General features: G+C 38.9%; 2 protein-coding genes across 3 annotated transcripts; both read left to right on the top strand.

Annotated features, from left to right (window-relative positions):
• The first annotated feature begins 70 nt into the window (after positions 1-70).
• Positions 71-2,228, top strand: LOC121784032 (patellin-4-like). Its single transcript, XM_042182216.1, has 4 exons — positions 71-990; positions 1,269-1,393; positions 1,461-1,602; positions 1,886-2,228. Exons 1-4 carry the CDS (start codon positions 100-102, stop codon positions 2,156-2,158), a joined length of 1,431 nt encoding a protein of 476 aa, XP_042038150.1. The 5' UTR covers positions 71-99; the 3' UTR covers positions 2,159-2,228.
• A 12,248-nt stretch (positions 2,229-14,476) lies between these two features.
• LOC121785442 (renalase-like) lies at positions 14,477-18,006 on the top strand. 2 transcript variants are annotated; one of them, XM_042183867.1, is made up of 9 exons: positions 14,477-14,677; positions 14,789-14,888; positions 14,972-15,158; positions 15,688-15,763; positions 15,851-16,030; positions 16,692-16,789; positions 17,012-17,100; positions 17,204-17,377; positions 17,617-18,006. In XM_042183867.1, exons 1-9 carry the CDS (start codon positions 14,536-14,538, stop codon positions 17,783-17,785), a joined length of 1,215 nt encoding a protein of 404 aa, XP_042039801.1. In that variant the 5' UTR covers positions 14,477-14,535; the 3' UTR covers positions 17,786-18,006. The 2 variants fall into 2 exon arrangements, with proteins under 2 accessions (XP_042039801.1, XP_042039802.1); XM_042183868.1 differs by having other exon boundaries at positions 14,537-14,712.
• Positions 18,007-18,438: the final 432 nt, after the last annotated feature.

The raw sequence follows: 18,438 nt of genomic DNA on the forward strand, positions 1-18,438 counted from the left end.
TTCTTCTTCTTCTTCTTCTTCTTCCATTCCCAACAATCTCACGCTATGGAAAGAAAAGACGATGACGGCCCCGCCGACGACCCTGCAGCCGACGAGGCGATGGTCCTAGACGCCGACGTGGTCGACAATCTAGAAGAAGCCGGAGACGAAATCGAAAAGGGCGAGCCCTCTTCCGCGGGCGAGGAAGGCGAATTCCCCGAGGATCTCAAGGAATACGCCCGGAAAGCCCTCGTCGACCTCCGATCCAAAGTCGAGCTCGCCGTGTGGACCAACAGGCTCGTCAAAAACTCGAGCAAAACCAACGACACCCCAAAGAAACACCACCATCACCACCATCACCATCACCACAATCACCACCACCACCACAAAGGGAAAGGAAAAATGCAAGAGAAAGACGAGCAAGGCTCAGACTCAGAAGAAGCAGAAGGAGAAGGAGAAGGAGGAGATGCTAATGCGGAGGCGACGGACGTGGACATAAACGTGTCCCTGTGGGGAGTGCCGCTGCTGCCGAGCAAAGGGGACAAGACGACCGATGTTTTGCTGCTGAAGTTCCTTCGCGCGAAGGACTTCAGGGCGGGGGAGGCGTTCGAGATGCTGAGGAGCTGCCTGGAGTGGAGGAAGAAGAACAAGATCGACGAGATCATGCACGAGGATTTCGGGAGTGAGTATGATAGTGTGAGCTACATGAAGGGGCTGGACAGGCAGGGGCATCCGGTTTGCTACAATGTGTATGGGGTGTTTGCGGATGAGGAGATTTATAATAGGACGTTTGGGAATGAAGGAGGGAGGGACAGGTTTCTCAGATGGAGGCTGCAGCTGCTCGAGAAGGAGATTCTCAAGCTCGATTTCTCCCCCGGGGGGATCTCCACCTTGCTGCAGGTTAACGATCTCAAGGACATGCCCGGCCCGTCTAGGCGCGACCTCAGGCACGCTACCAGGGACGCTGTCGCCGTTCTTCAGGATAACTACCCCGAGTTCGTCTCCAGAAATGTGAGCTTTTTCTAATTTTTTCTCATTATCGAAATGTTTGGTAAGTGGACGATGCAGTGTTAGTGGACATTGAGGTCCACAAAATAGTAAACTGTTAATTCTAGTAGCATAAGTTGTAAATAAACTGATGTGTCAGAATGTTGTTCAAAAGTTTCCTGATTTTTATTTGTCTAATTTGAAGTGACATACTTAATATTTTTATAGGACGAAGGAAGTAGCATGGTGTGAGTTAAATATATTGATGACTAACTTATTGATAGTGTGATCTGTGTGTGTAGATATTTGTGAATGTTCCATTTTGGTATTACGCGTTCAATGCGGTTCTATCGCCGTTCCTAACGCAAACGACGAAGAACAAATTCGTGTTTAGCCGTCCATCAAGGGTGACAGAAACGCTAGTCAAGTAAGGAAATTAAAGATGGTTTAGTGTATATGTTAGTGAAATTTGAGGTCGAGTATAAGAAATGCAGGTACATCGCCGCTGAGGAGATACCTATTGCCTATGGAGGACTGCTACGAGAAGAGGATCTTGAGTTCTCGACCAAGGATGCTGCTTCTGAGATCGTCATCAAGCCCGGAGCAACTGAATGTATTGAGATCCCCGCACCAACGGTAGGTAACCAATGTTATGATTACATCATAGGGTCCTATTCCCCTAAGACAAATGAGTACTGAGAACCGTATCAGTTCGCTAATATCAATTAACATCACAAAACATATCAGTTTCTGACTTAAATAGAGTTTGTTGATTCATGGATATCAGTAGGGTTTTGTTATATTGAAAGTGAGTAACTGATATATTTTTATTATGCTAACTGATATTAATGAATCAGCGAACTGATTGGTTTTCAGGTTCTCTCATTTTAATGTATTGTTTGGAAAATGTAACATACAGATTGGAGTTACAATCGTATGGGACGTGGCGATAGTAGGGTGGGAGGTTAACTACAAGGAGGAATTTGTGCCGTCGGATGAGAAGTCATACACGTTGATCGTAAAGAAGCAACGGAAAATAAGCTGGCAACAGGAGCCCATGCGGAATTCTTTCACGAACAAGGAAGTTGGTAAGCTGGTCATCACGGTCGAGAATGGTATGTTCAAAAGGAAGAGAGTTCTCTACAGATATAAGATCAAGAATAGTGAATCAACTTCCACTTCTTCATCATGAATATGATGCCTCCAACCATATTTTAGCATGTTAAATTTTCTTTTAATGGGATAAAATAGGTGTTTTTGACAATGCTTTTAGTTACATTCTTGGTTCAGATTCATTTAGGTATAATTGGTAGCATATGCAAGTAGAGACAAAGTTCATCTATTATGGGAGACTGTCGCATTCCCTAAATAAGATTATGAGAAAAACTGAATTTTTTGTCTCGATGTTTTATTTTGTCATTTTGATAGGAAACGATTAATATAACTGCTTGGTTTTACAACTTGCTGTATTTGTCTTGTAATTTGAATCAAGGTTGTTAAGTCTACTTTCGCAAGAAAATTAGAAATTTTTTTGATAAACAAACTGAAGATTTGACTTAAGAAATAGTCACTCTCACGAGTTTATAAACATAAAACAATAACAAAAATCAATATAGACAAAACTAAAATATGAATACTCTAATAAGTTAATAGTAGAAAAAAACATTATTTGTAATATACACATGAGGTTTAATACAAAATTTATAAAGGGCAAACTACTTTATAAATTTTGCAATTTTTCAGTTTTTCCCATGAACTATGAAAGTAGCATACAAAATCATGAACTTATCAACCGTGTGCCGTTTTCCCATATCGGCTATTCCGTCTACGAAGCGAGATGACGTGTCTTTTTAGCTGACGTGGATATTGAGTGGGTGCTGACTTTTTAAATCTAATCCTGATTAAGACGACACGTTTCTTAGTCGGCACGAGATTTAGAGTTGTTGATTAATACTCCATTCGTTACATAAAATTATCAGCATTTGAAATAGCACGTGAATTAATGCACAATTGGTAAAGCAAGAGAGATGAGAAGAAAGATAGTAAAGTAGTGTTAGTGGATAGATTATTATTAGGCATAATTTGGTAGCTATGATAACTATAGATTAGATTATTTAACCTACATTATTGATCATTTGGTAGCATAGATTATTTATTTCTAAAGCCTATGATTAAGGACGGGCCCGTTATAATAAACTCTCATATTATAGATAGATAAACTATCTGGTCTCCATGGTCTAATTATTTATCTGCATCAATTTTAAAACCTGACAAATCTATATTTTTACACAAATACCCTTATATTAACCTTTTTTTTTACACAAATATCGTTTTTTAATTATTTCTCTACGTCAGTTCCATCATTCACAAAAACTGAATCTATGAGATCTCCTAATGAGATAATTACCGATTTTACTTCTAATAGAAAATAATAACCTCAAATCTAACTAAATCCTAACAAATACCTAATTACCAAATTTAATTTTAATAGAAAATAATAACCTCAAATCTAACTAAATCCTAACAAATACCTAGCCACACGTAAATCCTAAACTATAATAATAATACATATGCAATCAAAATGAGATAACAACTCGGTACTCTCTCCATATCTCCATTCTTCACAAACTTATCTCTTTTCTTTCATGTTTATCTTCTCATTTGCAATTACAGTGCAACAAGTTTTATCTACACATTTTAACAAACAAGAGACGTGCACAGTGAAGCTTACTAAAGAAAATAACATTTATTAATAAAAACAGCTACATTTAAAAGTACCATATGCTAAAACCACAAATTTAAACAAAACAAACCATGCATCATATTTGTTAACAAAATAAAAAAAGAACACGAGCTAAAACCCAAGCACTAGATAAACCTTACTACCAAAGCAACATAAATGAGACTTTCATTTCTCGCTAAGAATGTACATCACGCTAAGAATGTACATCACGTAAAAGTCATGAGCATCATCAGGTAAGCCCATAAAGAAATCTAGTCAATCTCTATCTTTGATGACGGTATCACAGATATAAGTTTGTCGTGAATAGTTAGACCAAGAATTTGACCCAAACGATCGTATAACTCATTTCTTGCCTTGCTTGATCAATAAACATGTGAAGTATGGAGTGTCACACATAATCCCATACCTTGTGTTCTTTGACTAGTGGTCGACAACCATTTTTGAACCTTGATGCTCAACCATGCCTAACCAACAACGAGAAGAACAGATTAATGCACAAAACAAACAATACAAATTTCGCACGTAAAGAAGGAACAAAATTAATGCATGAAAGAAACATTACAAATTTTGTATACCTCCTGTTGCAACTTTTGTTGGACGGTAAATTAGGCAAATGAGAGGAGTCCCATTTATAAAAAACTTAGAGATGGAGACCTGCTTCATGAACTAAACGTGGAGAGAGTGGGATTAAAATCACTTGAGAAGTGAAGTGATGGAATGAGTAATGGAGACTTGAGAATTGAGAGGGTGGAGTAATGGAGAAGGAGGTTGTGTAACGGAGATAGAGGCTACATGCCTTTTTCTTCTTAATTTTAAAAGCAACCCTAATTATTATGAAAGTTAATTGAAAGGATAATATTGTTATTATCTATTTTAATCTATTATTTTGGAAATTCTATCAATAACATAAAAAGTAAAACAGATATATCTTATAGTCTACCAAACGTATATAATAAGTTATTAATCACATTTAATAAGATAATTTACACTAACGATAATTTAACTTAGGATGATTTTACCAACCTACCAAACTATGCCTTAGTGTTGTAAAGTTGTAATGATGAACCATAATGGTATAAGTTGTAAAACTAATGTCATTCCTAAATTCACCGATTTGTCCCAATAAAATTCATGTCTTATTCCCAAATTCTCAATTTTGGCAATAAAACTCATGTCATTTCCAAATTCACCGATTTAACTTAAACATAGACCAATTACACAAAATATAAAATCATACTTATAGAAATGCATGAGTTCCATCATAAAACCAACTGGTGAGGATTGGTCCATAAGATGATTGGTCCATAAGATTTATATAACGATTTAAGTTTGCTGCTCTTGACACCGATGTGAGAAAATTGTATGTTATTTTTTTAGTTTCAATTGTCAACACTCATCTGTAAAACTAATCATCACTCGTGACCTCACTAATTTAACCTCCTCTACCCACTCAATCCCAATCCCCTCACATCCCCCGCCTCCTACTATTATTTATCTCAACTCTAGTTTTATAAACTCTTACAATCTTCTATTCTTTCACTTGTTACACCTTTTTTACTCATTCCATCGCTCCTGATATTCCTCTTGCAACCTTCCCTACTTCATCTAATGTGTCTACATCTTCCACATTCACTAGTACCTCTCATTCCTTCACATGTTACTTGAATTGGTTGCACAACTAGTACGCAGGTTATAGTTCGACTAAAAACAAATATGATAGAGCAAGACAATAGGGCATCAATTCATTACAGATTTAGGGGATGTATTGTTTACAATTTATAATCGGAATTACTCATTAGAGCTAGCTAAAGACATACGAGTAAATCAAGAATTTGAAGACACATAAAAGAAGAAGAATAATTACTAACCAATGGACATGATTCTTGAAACTTGTTGGAACTTTGCAATAGGGTTCTCTTTTTTAGCAGGGCTTTTCTTTTTGAGGGATTTGCAGCTAGCTAACTAGATGAAGTATATTTACTAACCCTAGGTTATTTGCTAACTAGTCGACATGATTCTTGAAACTTGTTTAAAACTTGTTAGAAGAGGGGTTTTTTTTGCAAGGGTGGGTTTTCTTTTTAGGGATTTGTAGCTAAATTCTCTATTTTACTAAATTTTTGGAGGGCTTTGCAGATAAAGAGTATTTACTAAATTCTCAATTTCGCAATAAAACCCGTGTCATTTTCAAATTCTCTATTTTTTAAGAGACGAATGAGTATATAAAAGTAGACATGCATTCCACTAACTTTTTATAATTATTTCCCTTTATATTTCTCTATTCTCGTGTCGAGTCAAAGTGGAATATTTAATCCGAACGAGGAGTGATTGTTACTATGACCATAAAATCTCATTGAAGGAGGGGCTAAAACCACCGGTAAATATAAAGCCTTAATAATGCATGAACATGGTCTCACTTTTTTTACATAGTGCAAACAATTCGAAGTTTGTCTTAACATTGTATATCAATTCGACAACATATAGTGCATATATAGATGTAATAATCATGTTGATTACATAACGTCTAGTTTTAAACAACTTTAACTTCAATCTCACCAACTCTCTTTACAATCATAAGGAATTTCAGTCTCCTCCGTCATACCATCGTTTTCAATCTCCTCCACCATACATAAATTAGCTTCAACATCATCACTGAAGTAATCATTATCTCTCCTCAAAGGATCTTAATCTTCGTGTTCGAAGGCCATCTTTCCTTCGTAATGCTGAAATAAACCATATGTATCTATAATTGCATTACCTCCCTGGTTTCCTTTGCCTTAGGCATCGCTGAATCGATTCTTGGAATCTTTCTTTGTTTATGTTAACCACAGACGCCGGAATGAGGATTGGATTCCCTTTCTCCGATCTGAAAATTAGAGTGATACGACCCCACGTGACGGGCCCATGACGAGGCAGCTACGAGAGGGGCTTTCCACTTTCATTCAAAAGGCCATGCGGGAGGAGTCTATGAAGGCGGATGAGTCGACGATAAGGATCGTGTTGAAGAATGAAGGCTAACCGGGGGTGCACGGAACAACGAGGCAGAAGGAACGCCTGACCGAGTGTTTTGCCCTTGAAAATTGCCCGATCGGGCGAACAGGTGGAGGACTCCAAAAGGAACACCCGGCCGAGCGTTTTTCACCTTGAAAATCTCCCGACCAGGGAAAATGGCGACACATTCCAGAAAGTTCGCCCGGTCGGGCGTTTCGCACCTCTCATTTCGCCCGACCGGGCGAATCACCCAGACTTAGATTTTGTAAGCCATTTTCTAGAATTTTGGGCATTTTCTATAAATAGTATTTTTCCTCTTTTTCAAATTAGACTTGGATTAACATTGAATCTTGAGAGATTTGTTTCCCGGGTTGTCTTTCGTAGTGAAGCATAGATCAAGTAGAGGCATGCTTTGAGGATTGTGGTTACCTTGATGATTTAGCCATGGATGCATGTTAGTATGGTGTAAGTGTAACATCCCGAATTATAGGGCTTGACGAAAGATTTGGTTATGTGATGAGGAATAGTAGTTAAGTTAAACTATAAAGCAGAAATTTAATACGAAATGTAGATTATGCGATTTTCGGCAATTTGTTATACCCACGTAAAATCGTAAATCGAAGCTAAGGGATAATAATTTTATAAAACTGAAATAGTAGTAGAATTTTAGTTTTATAAACATGAATTAAAATATGTTTATGTTCCTTTATTAATTATAGGTGTGTTGTATATAAGCACATATTTATTTGCATGTGATTGTTGAACCATAGGTTGCAAATATGAAAATACTACTTAGGAAATAAAAGTTTGGAAAAAGAAATGATCACGTAACATGTAATCAATTGTGTATACTTATATGTTCACTTATATTAATTTAAAAAAACTTATTTGTCTTTGGTGTTAGTACACGTGTGATGAGTGCATGCAAACAAGAGAAATACAAATAGCTTAGTCATAGATTATAATATATTTATTTGGTTACCTATGCTCCTAAGTCGGCAAGTAGTTTGTTTCGAGTATATATGATGCAAATGAGAGTTAAAAAAAAAGAGGGAGATCGAGAGAATAATGGAATAAAAGCTCTTGAAATCAAGAGAAAAGAAAAAAAAAAGATATGTTCTTCTCGGGCAATCATATACGCACACATGGGATCAAGCGTTATAAATTATCAGATGATTCAACGAAGGAACCTATAGTGCGTTTTGGAGACAAAGGAGTGAACCTAGAAGATAGAGAAGTATCAAGGTGAAATATGCTTATGTTCATAAGCCTACGAGGTAGGATATCCTTACTATGAACTTTACTTCTCTGGTTTGAACTATGTGAACTAAATGTATAATAATGTGTTGTTCTATGTGATAATTGTATATATGTCATTAGAAGACACAAATGGAATTATTATGATATTTATAAACCTGATATGAAAGTTTTACAAAGAAATGGTATAAATATAATTATATGATGATGATAGAAATAATATGGTGTGAAATGTGATAATATGTGTTGAAGTGTGTATGAATCACGCTTTTAATTTTACATATATTATGTGGTTGATTGCTATATGTTGATTGTGGTGAATATTTGGGATATATGGTGTGAACTAAATATGGTTATGCGTTATTTGATATTGATGGTAGAATACGATATGTATATGTGATTAGTGCAGCAGATATATTTAATATGTTATATTCGAATTATTTGGTAGGATAAGATATGAATATGTGATTGATGAAATTGATATGTTTTGCATATGATATTGGAATTATATGAATCATTCGACTAAAGAGGATCTGTGACGGTCTTGCCCTGGATCTGAAATCACAGTGGACATATTGGGACCTTTGGGTCAAATCATATTGGGACCTTCGGGTCAAATCACAGTGGGACCTTCGGGTCAAATCATATTGGGACCTTCGGGTCAAATCACAGTGGGACCTTCGGGTCAAATCATATTGGGACCTTCGGGTCAAATCACAGTGGGACCTTCGGGTCAAATCATATTGGGACCTACGGGTCAATTATATTGGGACCTTCGGGTCAAATCATATTGGGACCTACGGGTCAATTATATTGGGACCTTCGGGTCAATCATATTGGAAATCCCGGGCAGATACCAGGACTGATCCGTCACAGAATAATAAAAATGAATAGAGAGGCATATGTATATGGATATGAAATTGTTTATGATATGTGTTGTATATTATTTCTGATTATATGTATTTCGGTATATGAGTACCTTGGTGATCGTTATATGTGTTTGAAATGGGTTAACGTTTGCGATTTGTCTGCGTTGGTGTGTGGATAAGAATGTGACATAAAGTTATAAATGACTGAATGACTTTGGATATGGAAATAGGACGTATGACAGATTATGGGAAGTAATATGCTTATAAGATAAGAATAAGTGTGAATAAATAATAATTAGCTAATTGAATAAATTAAGGAATTATATGGAAAAATGTATTTTGTAAGTAAGTATATGAAGAATTATGTTATCTGGAAAACACGGTGAACGTATAGATGTTGTAATAAAGTGATATGTGGTAATACAAGAAAAGAATGATGATATATGATGTCTTAAGAAATGACAACATGTGGAAGGCGATACGGAAATTAATATGTGTTGACGAGTAAAAGATTAATATAGTAAATTATTCAAGTGGGAAGTGCTAAGAATGAATGGTTATAAGTAAAAGATAAATAATGTAAAAGTCTCAATATAGTTTAGATTAGAGAATTGATTTTCATAGTTTGGATATATCTACTGAGCTGTGGAAAGCTCACTCCTATCTTCTTTTACCCCCCGCAGGTTAGAGTTGATAGTATGTCAGTGTGGTTGCGCAGCTTTGCAATTTTTGGCGGGTCACTGGTAGTCAACATGGTTAAAAGTCGTGGCATGTTGTATAATAGTTCAATCTTTGATCTTCCGCTGGATAAATGTTAAGTTTTTAAATTTAATAGATTTTAATTGTGCTTTTTAAAGAAAATGGGAAAAATTTCAGTACGGGTTGTCGATACTGAAACGTGACATCCAGTATTCGGTGGGTTTACCTGCCGGGTAAGGGGTGTTACAGTAAGTGCCTTAGCTTACTCCATCAATGACATTTTATTCCTTTTTTCCACATTATCCATTGTTGATCTTGCTTGTTTTAGCTTAGATTCAATAGTTCGTGTTGGATCTATGATTTGTCTTTTTTCCTTTGATAAATTGAAAATCTACTTCACAAAAATATTAGATCAAATGGATCTTAGATCAAACATCTTCAATTTGGGTTTTCCTTGAGAAATGGATCTTACAATACATGGATCATAGAGTTTTCCATGATATCAGAATCTCTATTGCTTTTATTTTGAAGGAGAAACTTGCATGGTATGAAAATATAAAATATTCTATGTACTATAAAATATTGATATATCATGCTATTCTTCTGTTGGGAGAGGTCAAGTAATTAGATTTAAATAATAATAATAATAATAAATAAATAAATAAATAAGAAATTTGAGATAAATAGTACTCTTTCCGTCCCCATTATGTGTTACAGTTTTTCATTTAAGTCTGTCATTTATTAATTGTCTCACTTCACTTTTACTACTTTTGATAATGAATCACATTTCACTCGCATTTTATTATAAAATTAATAAATAAAAGTAACACCCACGTACCACTAACCTTTTCAACCCACTTTGTTTTACAATTCTTATAATTTGTGTTGGGTTAGAGCACCCGCAACGCGGGCCGCCGGCGTTCCGCGTGCCATTCCGCCGGAACGGTTTCGCGGCGGAACGCGTTGCGGCGCATGGTTTCGTCGCGGTTCCGTTCCCATTCCGTGCCGGGTGCCGACGGAACGAAACGCGGCAAGGTCTGTGCCGCCACGCGCTTCGGCGACGTGGCGCTCCCAGATTCGGGAGGATATCCCCGTTGCACCCACCCAGGGAGGAGGCCGAGGCGGTGGAAGCTCCAGGGTTGCGTCTGAGGCGGCCGAGGAGGAGGAGGAGGAACATGAGGATGAACCGGAGGATCTGGACCGGCATCCGTACAGCAACGAAGAAACAAAGGCGGTGTACAACGCCTGGCTCACCGTCTCGTACGATCCCATCGTCGGGAATCAACAAGCCGCCAAGTGCTTCTGGGAAAAGGTCCGTGATGTCTACCACCAGACTAAGCCGAAAGGGGCCCGGAAGCGGAAATATACAATGCTCCGTGCTCACTTTGGCCGAGTCGACGTACAGGTCAAAAAATTCTGCGGCATCTACTCGGCCGAAGCGGCGCAATACCAAAGCGGAGCTTCGGGCGCCGACATTCGCGACTTTGCGCGTCTTCCACCAGGACACCGGTCTACAGTTCAAATTTGTTGATATTTGGCAGCTCGTCAAGGACGAGGAAAGGTGGGCCGGCGGTGTCCGCTCGAGCTCGGGCTGAACCTCAAAGCGCACGAAGCACACGGCGACCGGCAACTACTCGTCTGGTGACACCGGTGAGGCCAGCGAGGGTGAACCGCAGGTGTTTGGGGGTATGGGGTATCCAACGCCCGACGAATACGGGGGATCCAGCCGTGGGCGCCGTCGGCCGCAAGGGACGAAGGCGGCGAAGGCGGCTAGAGCGAGGAAGGGCCGAGGCGAATCAAGCCAGCCGGCCTCGGGATCGGGCTCGCGGGGAGGCTCGGACACACTTATGGAGGCGTACATGACTGCCACAATGGCGGACACTTCCCGCTTCTCGTACGCCCAATTCACGGCCTGGTGGAACGGAATTGTTGCTATGGCAGCACAACTTGGCCTTCCGACTCCCCCTAAACCTCGACCGCCTCCGGAGGATGATTCGCCGGCGGAGTAGTTTTTTTATTTTCCCACGTTTAATTGTGTGTTTTTTAATGTGTGTTTTTTATTTTTTTAGGATTTTAATTGTGTGTTTTTTATTTTTTTTAAGTTTAAGTTGTAATTTTTTTAATGTTGTGTGTTTTTTAATAAAGTGTGTTTGTTTTAATTGAATTGGGTTGGAAATAAAAATAAGAAATGAAATTGAATGAATAGTAATTTAAGGAACGGTTAAGGAACGGCTAAGGAACGGAGGGTTGCAGGTTCCGTTCCTTAGTTAAGGAATGGAGTAAAAAAGTACAGTAGGGCCCGCAAATAGTAGTTTAAGGAACGGTTTAGGAACGATATAGGAACAGCGTTGTGGATGGCCTTAGGAGACGGGGAAATAGTATATACCAAACCATGGCTGCCCTATACACATAATCACGATTGACGGGATGAGACACCTCAAGGGTGTGAATTGAAGATAGTCCAACAGCCAAGAAGAAAGACGCGCATCCACATCAAAAACCGTAAATCATAACATTATCAATCAATCATAATAATTATATCTTCTTTAAAATCATAACTTTTTCCTAAGACTAATCAAGCTTATTACTTTTGCAATTGAAATACAAAATTATAATTTTTAATATTATTATCAATCTTTCTATAATAGACAACATTGAAATTAATATTGTCATCTTTTAATTAACACTTAAAATATAATAAAATCATTTTATCCAAAACAATGTCGATTTATTGTCACATTATAATATTTTTTTATTTTGACCATTGTGGAAAAATTGCGAGAAAATAAATTTTTTAATTTTATATTTCAATTTCAAAAGTTAGAACGTACTACCAGATATCAAATTATTAGGACATTAAAACTAATAGTATTACATGAGATCCATACTTCACTTGCTTTTTTTCACATACTTGCTTTCCAGTATTAACCATTTTTAAAATCAGCACCAATTAAATAGGAGTACTATTGGATCAATAAGAGCATCCCCAACGCTTGGAGACGGGCCGCAATGAGCAAGTCCCGGCCCGGGCCTTGCGTTAAACAGAGGAGATTTGCGGCCTGGGACGGTCCCGGTGCCGCAGTTGCGTCCCGGGGCTGCTCCCGGGGTCCGGCCCGGCACAGGGTTAAGCGAGACGGGATGTGACGCGATGCGGTCCGACCCGGTGTTATATGGGGTTCGGGCCGAACCGGGCCGGAAATTCATTTTTTTTAATTTGAAAATTTATCTATAAATACAACTCCATCCATTTTCATTTTTATTCAACTTCATTTCTCTCCCTCTCACACTATAAAATTCGAAAAATGCCTCCTCGTCGTGAAGGTCAACGAGCAATTGAAGCTCAAATGGCCCGAATGTTAGAGACGGCGATACCCGCAATCCAAGAAGAAATCAACAACGAGGTGGAACGCTACCGAGCTGCTATTCAAGCGTGGAACGAACAACACGTCCGGGTACCACGTATTCGGATGTATATCCACCAAGACCGTGAACAAGTTGGTTTGCGGCTTTTCACGGATTATTTCTCTAGAGATCCTCGATGGAGTGATCAGATGTTCCGCCGTCGGTTCCGGATGCGGAGGCCTTTGTTCGTACGCATCGCAAATGCAGTTATTGCTCGTGACTCGTATTTCATGCAAAGTGTCGATGCTGTCGGGCGACAAAGTATATCGACTTTGCAGAAATGCACATCCGCCTTACGCCAACTCGCTTACGGAACGACTGAAGATATGTTTGATGAGTACCTCCATGTGAGCGAGCAAACTGGACGCGATTGCCTAGCTAGATTCTGTCGGGCAGTGGTCGAAGCATTCAAGGATACAGACTTGAGAAAGCCAACGACCGACGATGTTCGCAAGTTGGTGAACATGCATGAGCAGACCCACAGCTTCCCGGGGATGCTGGGCAGCATCGACTGTATGCACTGGAAGAATTGTCCAATGGCTTGGAGAGGACAATACACTAGCGGGCACAAGGGCACACATCCAACGATTTTGTTGGAGGCCGTTGCCGACCAACGATTGTGGATCTAGCATGCCTAATTTGGTGCCACTGATTCGAACAACGACCTCAATGTGTTGAACGAGTCTCCATTGTTCAACGACTTGTGTGCCGGGCGAGCGCCGAACGTAGAGTTCACGGCCAACAATCGTCGATACAGTATGAGGTACTATCTGGCAGATGGGATCTACCCTCGATGGCCCGTGTTCGTGAAGACCATCACATGTCCGACAACGGATAGGAGGGCATTGTTTGCCCAAAAGCAAGAGGCGGCTCGAAAAGATGTGGAGCGTGCATTCGGAGTCCTCCAAGCACGGTGGGCTATGGTGAAGGGAGCGGCCCGTGGTTGGCACCGTCCACTGATTGCCGACATCATGTATGCATGTATTATAATGCATAACATGATCGTTGAGGACGAGGGAGAAAATGTCACTTTGTGGAACGACGATCCGCTCTCCAGCACTAGCAGTAGCTACACTGTCACTGACCCTCCCGTGCAGGGTGTTCCTCCCAACGTGCGCAATGTCATGGCCCGTTCAGTGGCGATACGCCAAGAAGAACTACACACTCGCCTCCAAGCGGATCTAATTGAAGAAATTTGGACACGCACCAACGTTTTCCAGCATTGACTTTATGTTTTAATGTTTTTTTTTTGTTTTGGGAATTTTTAAATTTTAATGTTGTAATTTTCTATTTTTCGACTGAACAATGAACTTTCCCGGTTTAATTTTTCAACGTATTCTATTTTACGAGTAAAATATGTTGGAGTTGTGAATAGTGCAATTTAATAGTTGTGGCATGCAGCGTCAGAGTAGTTGTGGACTGAGACTCAAATTTAAAGGAATGATGACGTGGAGGGACTTGGGGCCTGAATTGGGGATAGGTTTGGGATGCTCTAATACAATAAAAAAACTTGGCTGTTAATTGGAGTATACAATAAAGTCTGTTTCACGGCCTTACCGAATAAGGGGCTCCAGTCCCTCCACGTAACAAATACCCGGCGTCAATTCATTCATGGAATCCACAACTGAAAATGTAGCTTCTGTATTCAATCGATTACAATTCATCAATAGTTGTTTAGCGTCAGTTGATCTCAAAAAAAGACTAATCGCCAACACAACCATGGCATCCAAGGTCGCCGTCATCGGCAGCGGCAGTGAGCAGCATCACCCTTCTTCTCATTTTTTTAAAGTAAATTTTGCTTAAATTAGCTCGTATTAAACCGATTTACCGGCGATCACGCACTTGATGCATCGCAATTTCTCAGTTTCAGGAGCAGTCTGCGCGTCGATTCTCGCTAAGAACGGTATATCCGTCACCATTTTTGAGTCTGCCAGAGGCCCCGGCGGCCGCATGTCGCAACGAAGGTTTTGCTTTTTGTTGTTTATTTGTGTCTACTCTGCTTCTAAAGAAGAATCATTGAACTATTTATGTATATTTATTTGTTTAGAGAACATTGTGAAGATGGGAGAGAGCTATCGTTCGACCATGGTGCGCCTTATTTTACTTTGAACGCCGCCAATTCAGAACTGCAAAGTCTAGTTAATGCCTGGGAATCAAGAGGTCTAGTGGCTCAGTGGAATGCTAAATTTGGCTCTTTTGATTATAGCTCGAGAAGTTTTGTCAGCGTTTATGAGGTTAGAAATCAGATCTTCATTCTGATATTTTGCAAATTTACACCTTAGTTAGTACTAGTGGGATGGATTATAGAAACGTTGTTCTGCTGCTTTGCTTGAGGTTGTGTGGAAAACTGTCACAATTATGTTTATTGTAAGTAGCTTCTCTATTTATTCTCTCTTGTGCTTGTATGAAGTAGATAAGACTGCAAACTTTTGTTATCTCTAGTGGGGAATTCTCCGAATTTTGGGGTGCCACATGCTTCCTCCAATTTGTCAACAGTATTTAGGACTCACCATGAAAAACCTTCAATACTATGTATAACCAGTTATCATTTATGGTAATTCCAAATTAGGCCATAGTATTGCAAAAACAACAGTAAATATGTGTGTGTACTAGGTGCTGATGCATTTTTCTTTAAACCTTGGGAATTCGTGTTTTACGTGTCACGTTCTGGATAAGCTGTATTCATGCACTGATGACTTTTGTATCCCATGAAAGTTATTATAGAAGAGAATGTATTCCTTCCTGATGTTTAGATTGATTCAGGATCAGGAAGTGAGCACGAGATATGTTGGTGTGCCGGGGATGAACTCTGTCTGCAAAGCATTATGCCAAGATCCCGGTATAGAATTTAGGTTCATTAATTCTGTTCTTTGGGCACTCTGGTTCAAGTGTTCATAACTTTTTTCTGTTTTTCTTTTTCAATTAGGGATTGAAACCAGGTTTGGACACACTATTGGAAGGTCGGATTGGTTGATGGATCAAAATGCATGGTCCTTGACGAGCATCGATGGACAAGATGTTGGCCATTTTATGGGAGTGGTAGCTACAGACAAGAACACTTTTTTGTCTAGGTTTACAGATGTCACTGGAAAACAGCCACCTATTGGTATAATTAACGATTTCAGAATGACTTGTACTGTGTTCAGTGTACATATCTGCTTGTGGTGTTGGTGTTGTTTCTCATATGTAAATAGTACTAGAATATGTCGTTTTTGCATATTCTTCAAAATCTGACATTGCATTAGCCAATCAATTCTGATAGCAGTCAGCAAAATAGAGTTTTAGGTAAGGAGTGAAGGTTGGGGGAGTGGCCAAGAGTAAGGGTGTGAGAGATAGGATATAGGTTGTTAGGATTAGGGGTCTGTTAGTAGTTATCTTGGTATCCGAGTACAGTTTGAGTCAATAAATAGCTTAAAACTGGGAAGCTAGAATCTACCTTAGTTTCCTTGGCTTGCATGTTCCATTCAAATTAATATTTATTCTTGATTTTCTTGACAATTGCCTGCACAAAGTTCCATTTCTTTTTATAATATTAACCAATGAATTCTCACTCTTGTGAAGTTGTTCAAATGGAGTTCAATGAATGACTTGACATATGTTATATTTATCTCCATTCTTGTCTTCTGTCTACTAGTTACTGGTCAAGCCTTGCGTATTACTCCTTATTCCATCAACCAGTTTATATGTATCTGTTACTCTTGTGACTCCAGATTGGATGTCAGTAATGTGGTATACTTCCCATTAATCTAGTTGCTTATTTTATGTAGATCTGAGTTCAGATTCAGGAGACGGCTTTCAGATAAAAGAAATTCCAGCGTCTCCTCGCTTTGCTCTTATGCTGGCATTTTCAGAATCACTTTCATCTGTAAGTGTGTTCAATGTTCATTCACCATGTAATGTAGGGAAAACGTTACAAACTTCCATATTCTGTTGAGCTCCTTCTATACTTCTATATGGCCATGTTGTTACTGAACTACCAGTTTTGTGAATGTAAATCCGAGTCAATGCAGAGATTCCCTTCCTATGATCACATCATACATCACCGAATTTTAACTATTTCTTCATCTCTTAACTCTCTTGTGGCTAGATACCCATAAAAGGTTTTTCATTCAAGAACTCTGAAATTCTAAGCTGGGCTCATTGTGACAGCAGCAAGCCGGGACGTTCAACTACTAGGTTGGTATGATTTAGAATATGCTTATAAATGTTTTTGCTTGCATTTCTTTTATTTTTCTCTTTCCCCCTTGAAGTAACACAAGTTTCCTCCCTTCATGTGTAGTGAGCGCTGGGTGCTGCACTCTACTGCCAAATATGCAGAGCTCATCATCTCTCAAGCAGGACTCCAGAAGCCTTCCCCTGCATTATTGACAAAAGTGGCTGAGGAACTATTTCAAGAATTCCAGAGAACCGGCATTGACATACCACAGCCTTTTTTCAAGAAAGCTCATAGATGGTTTGCATCATTCTATTGTTATCTGTTTACACTAATCTTGAATAGTAAACTAGGATGTACATAATATTATCCCTTGCGATGGGGCATATTCATCCCACAGCCTTCCTTATGCCCAATAATATTTAGTCCAATCATAGGCTAGCCAATGCTACTTTCTACTCTAGATATTGAGATTGAGAACATTTATTCCTTTGTTTCCCATGTGTTACTAAATGCCTGCGAAATGGGAATGTCTTCAGGGGAAGTGCCTTCCCGGCTGTCAGCATTGCACGAGAGGAGAAATGCTTGTGGGTAGAAAAGAGGAGGTTAGCAATATGCGGCGACTTCTGCGTGATGCCTAATGTTGAAGGTGCAATATCTAGCGGCATCGCTGCAGCTGCTAAGTTCGTTGAAATGCTCGCTACTTAATTGGTATTTTGATGGTCAGTGGCTTATGAATTTTTCTATTGCCAATGTGCAAGCTGCTTACATTTTTACGTTCTAGCCTTCTAGGGGTAATGGGGCATTGTGTTTCCCCTTATTGATTGCTTTACAAGCATGGAAATTCGTCATGTCACAGTGTATAATCTATGGGGCATTTACCATTCAAGATTTATAATACACATTATTGGGCATATTCATCATCATAACTAGTAGGATTTTTTGACTCGTATCCCTTGCAATTATATCTGTTTTGTAAACTCTTGTGTGCATCTTCATCGATTCATTGGCATGTTGTATCACCTTTTGAAAATCTCATTACCTATTTTTCCTTGTGGTTAAATGTTACCCGATCTAGTAAAATATCTACACAATATTTTTCTTCACCAGTATTTTAGAATTTTTGGATCTAATCAAAACGACCTTTTAAATTCATATCACAATTCGCAAATTGTAATTCCAATTATGATGGTAATGGTAAAAATGTCTAAACTAAAATAGCTTGAACTGCTGTTTCCTGATTCCAACCAAAGAATGGGAGGTACTTGGATCATTCTATTCGAATTCAATATATTTGCGATTGAATAATACTCTCTTTCTCCACAACCAGTAGTCATATTTTTTACTTTAATATATCTATA

Source organism: Salvia splendens, chromosome 21 (genome assembly GCF_004379255.2).
Source record: "Salvia splendens isolate huo1 chromosome 21, SspV2, whole genome shotgun sequence".
NCBI classification, from domain to species: Eukaryota; Viridiplantae; Streptophyta; class Magnoliopsida; order Lamiales; family Lamiaceae; genus Salvia; species Salvia splendens.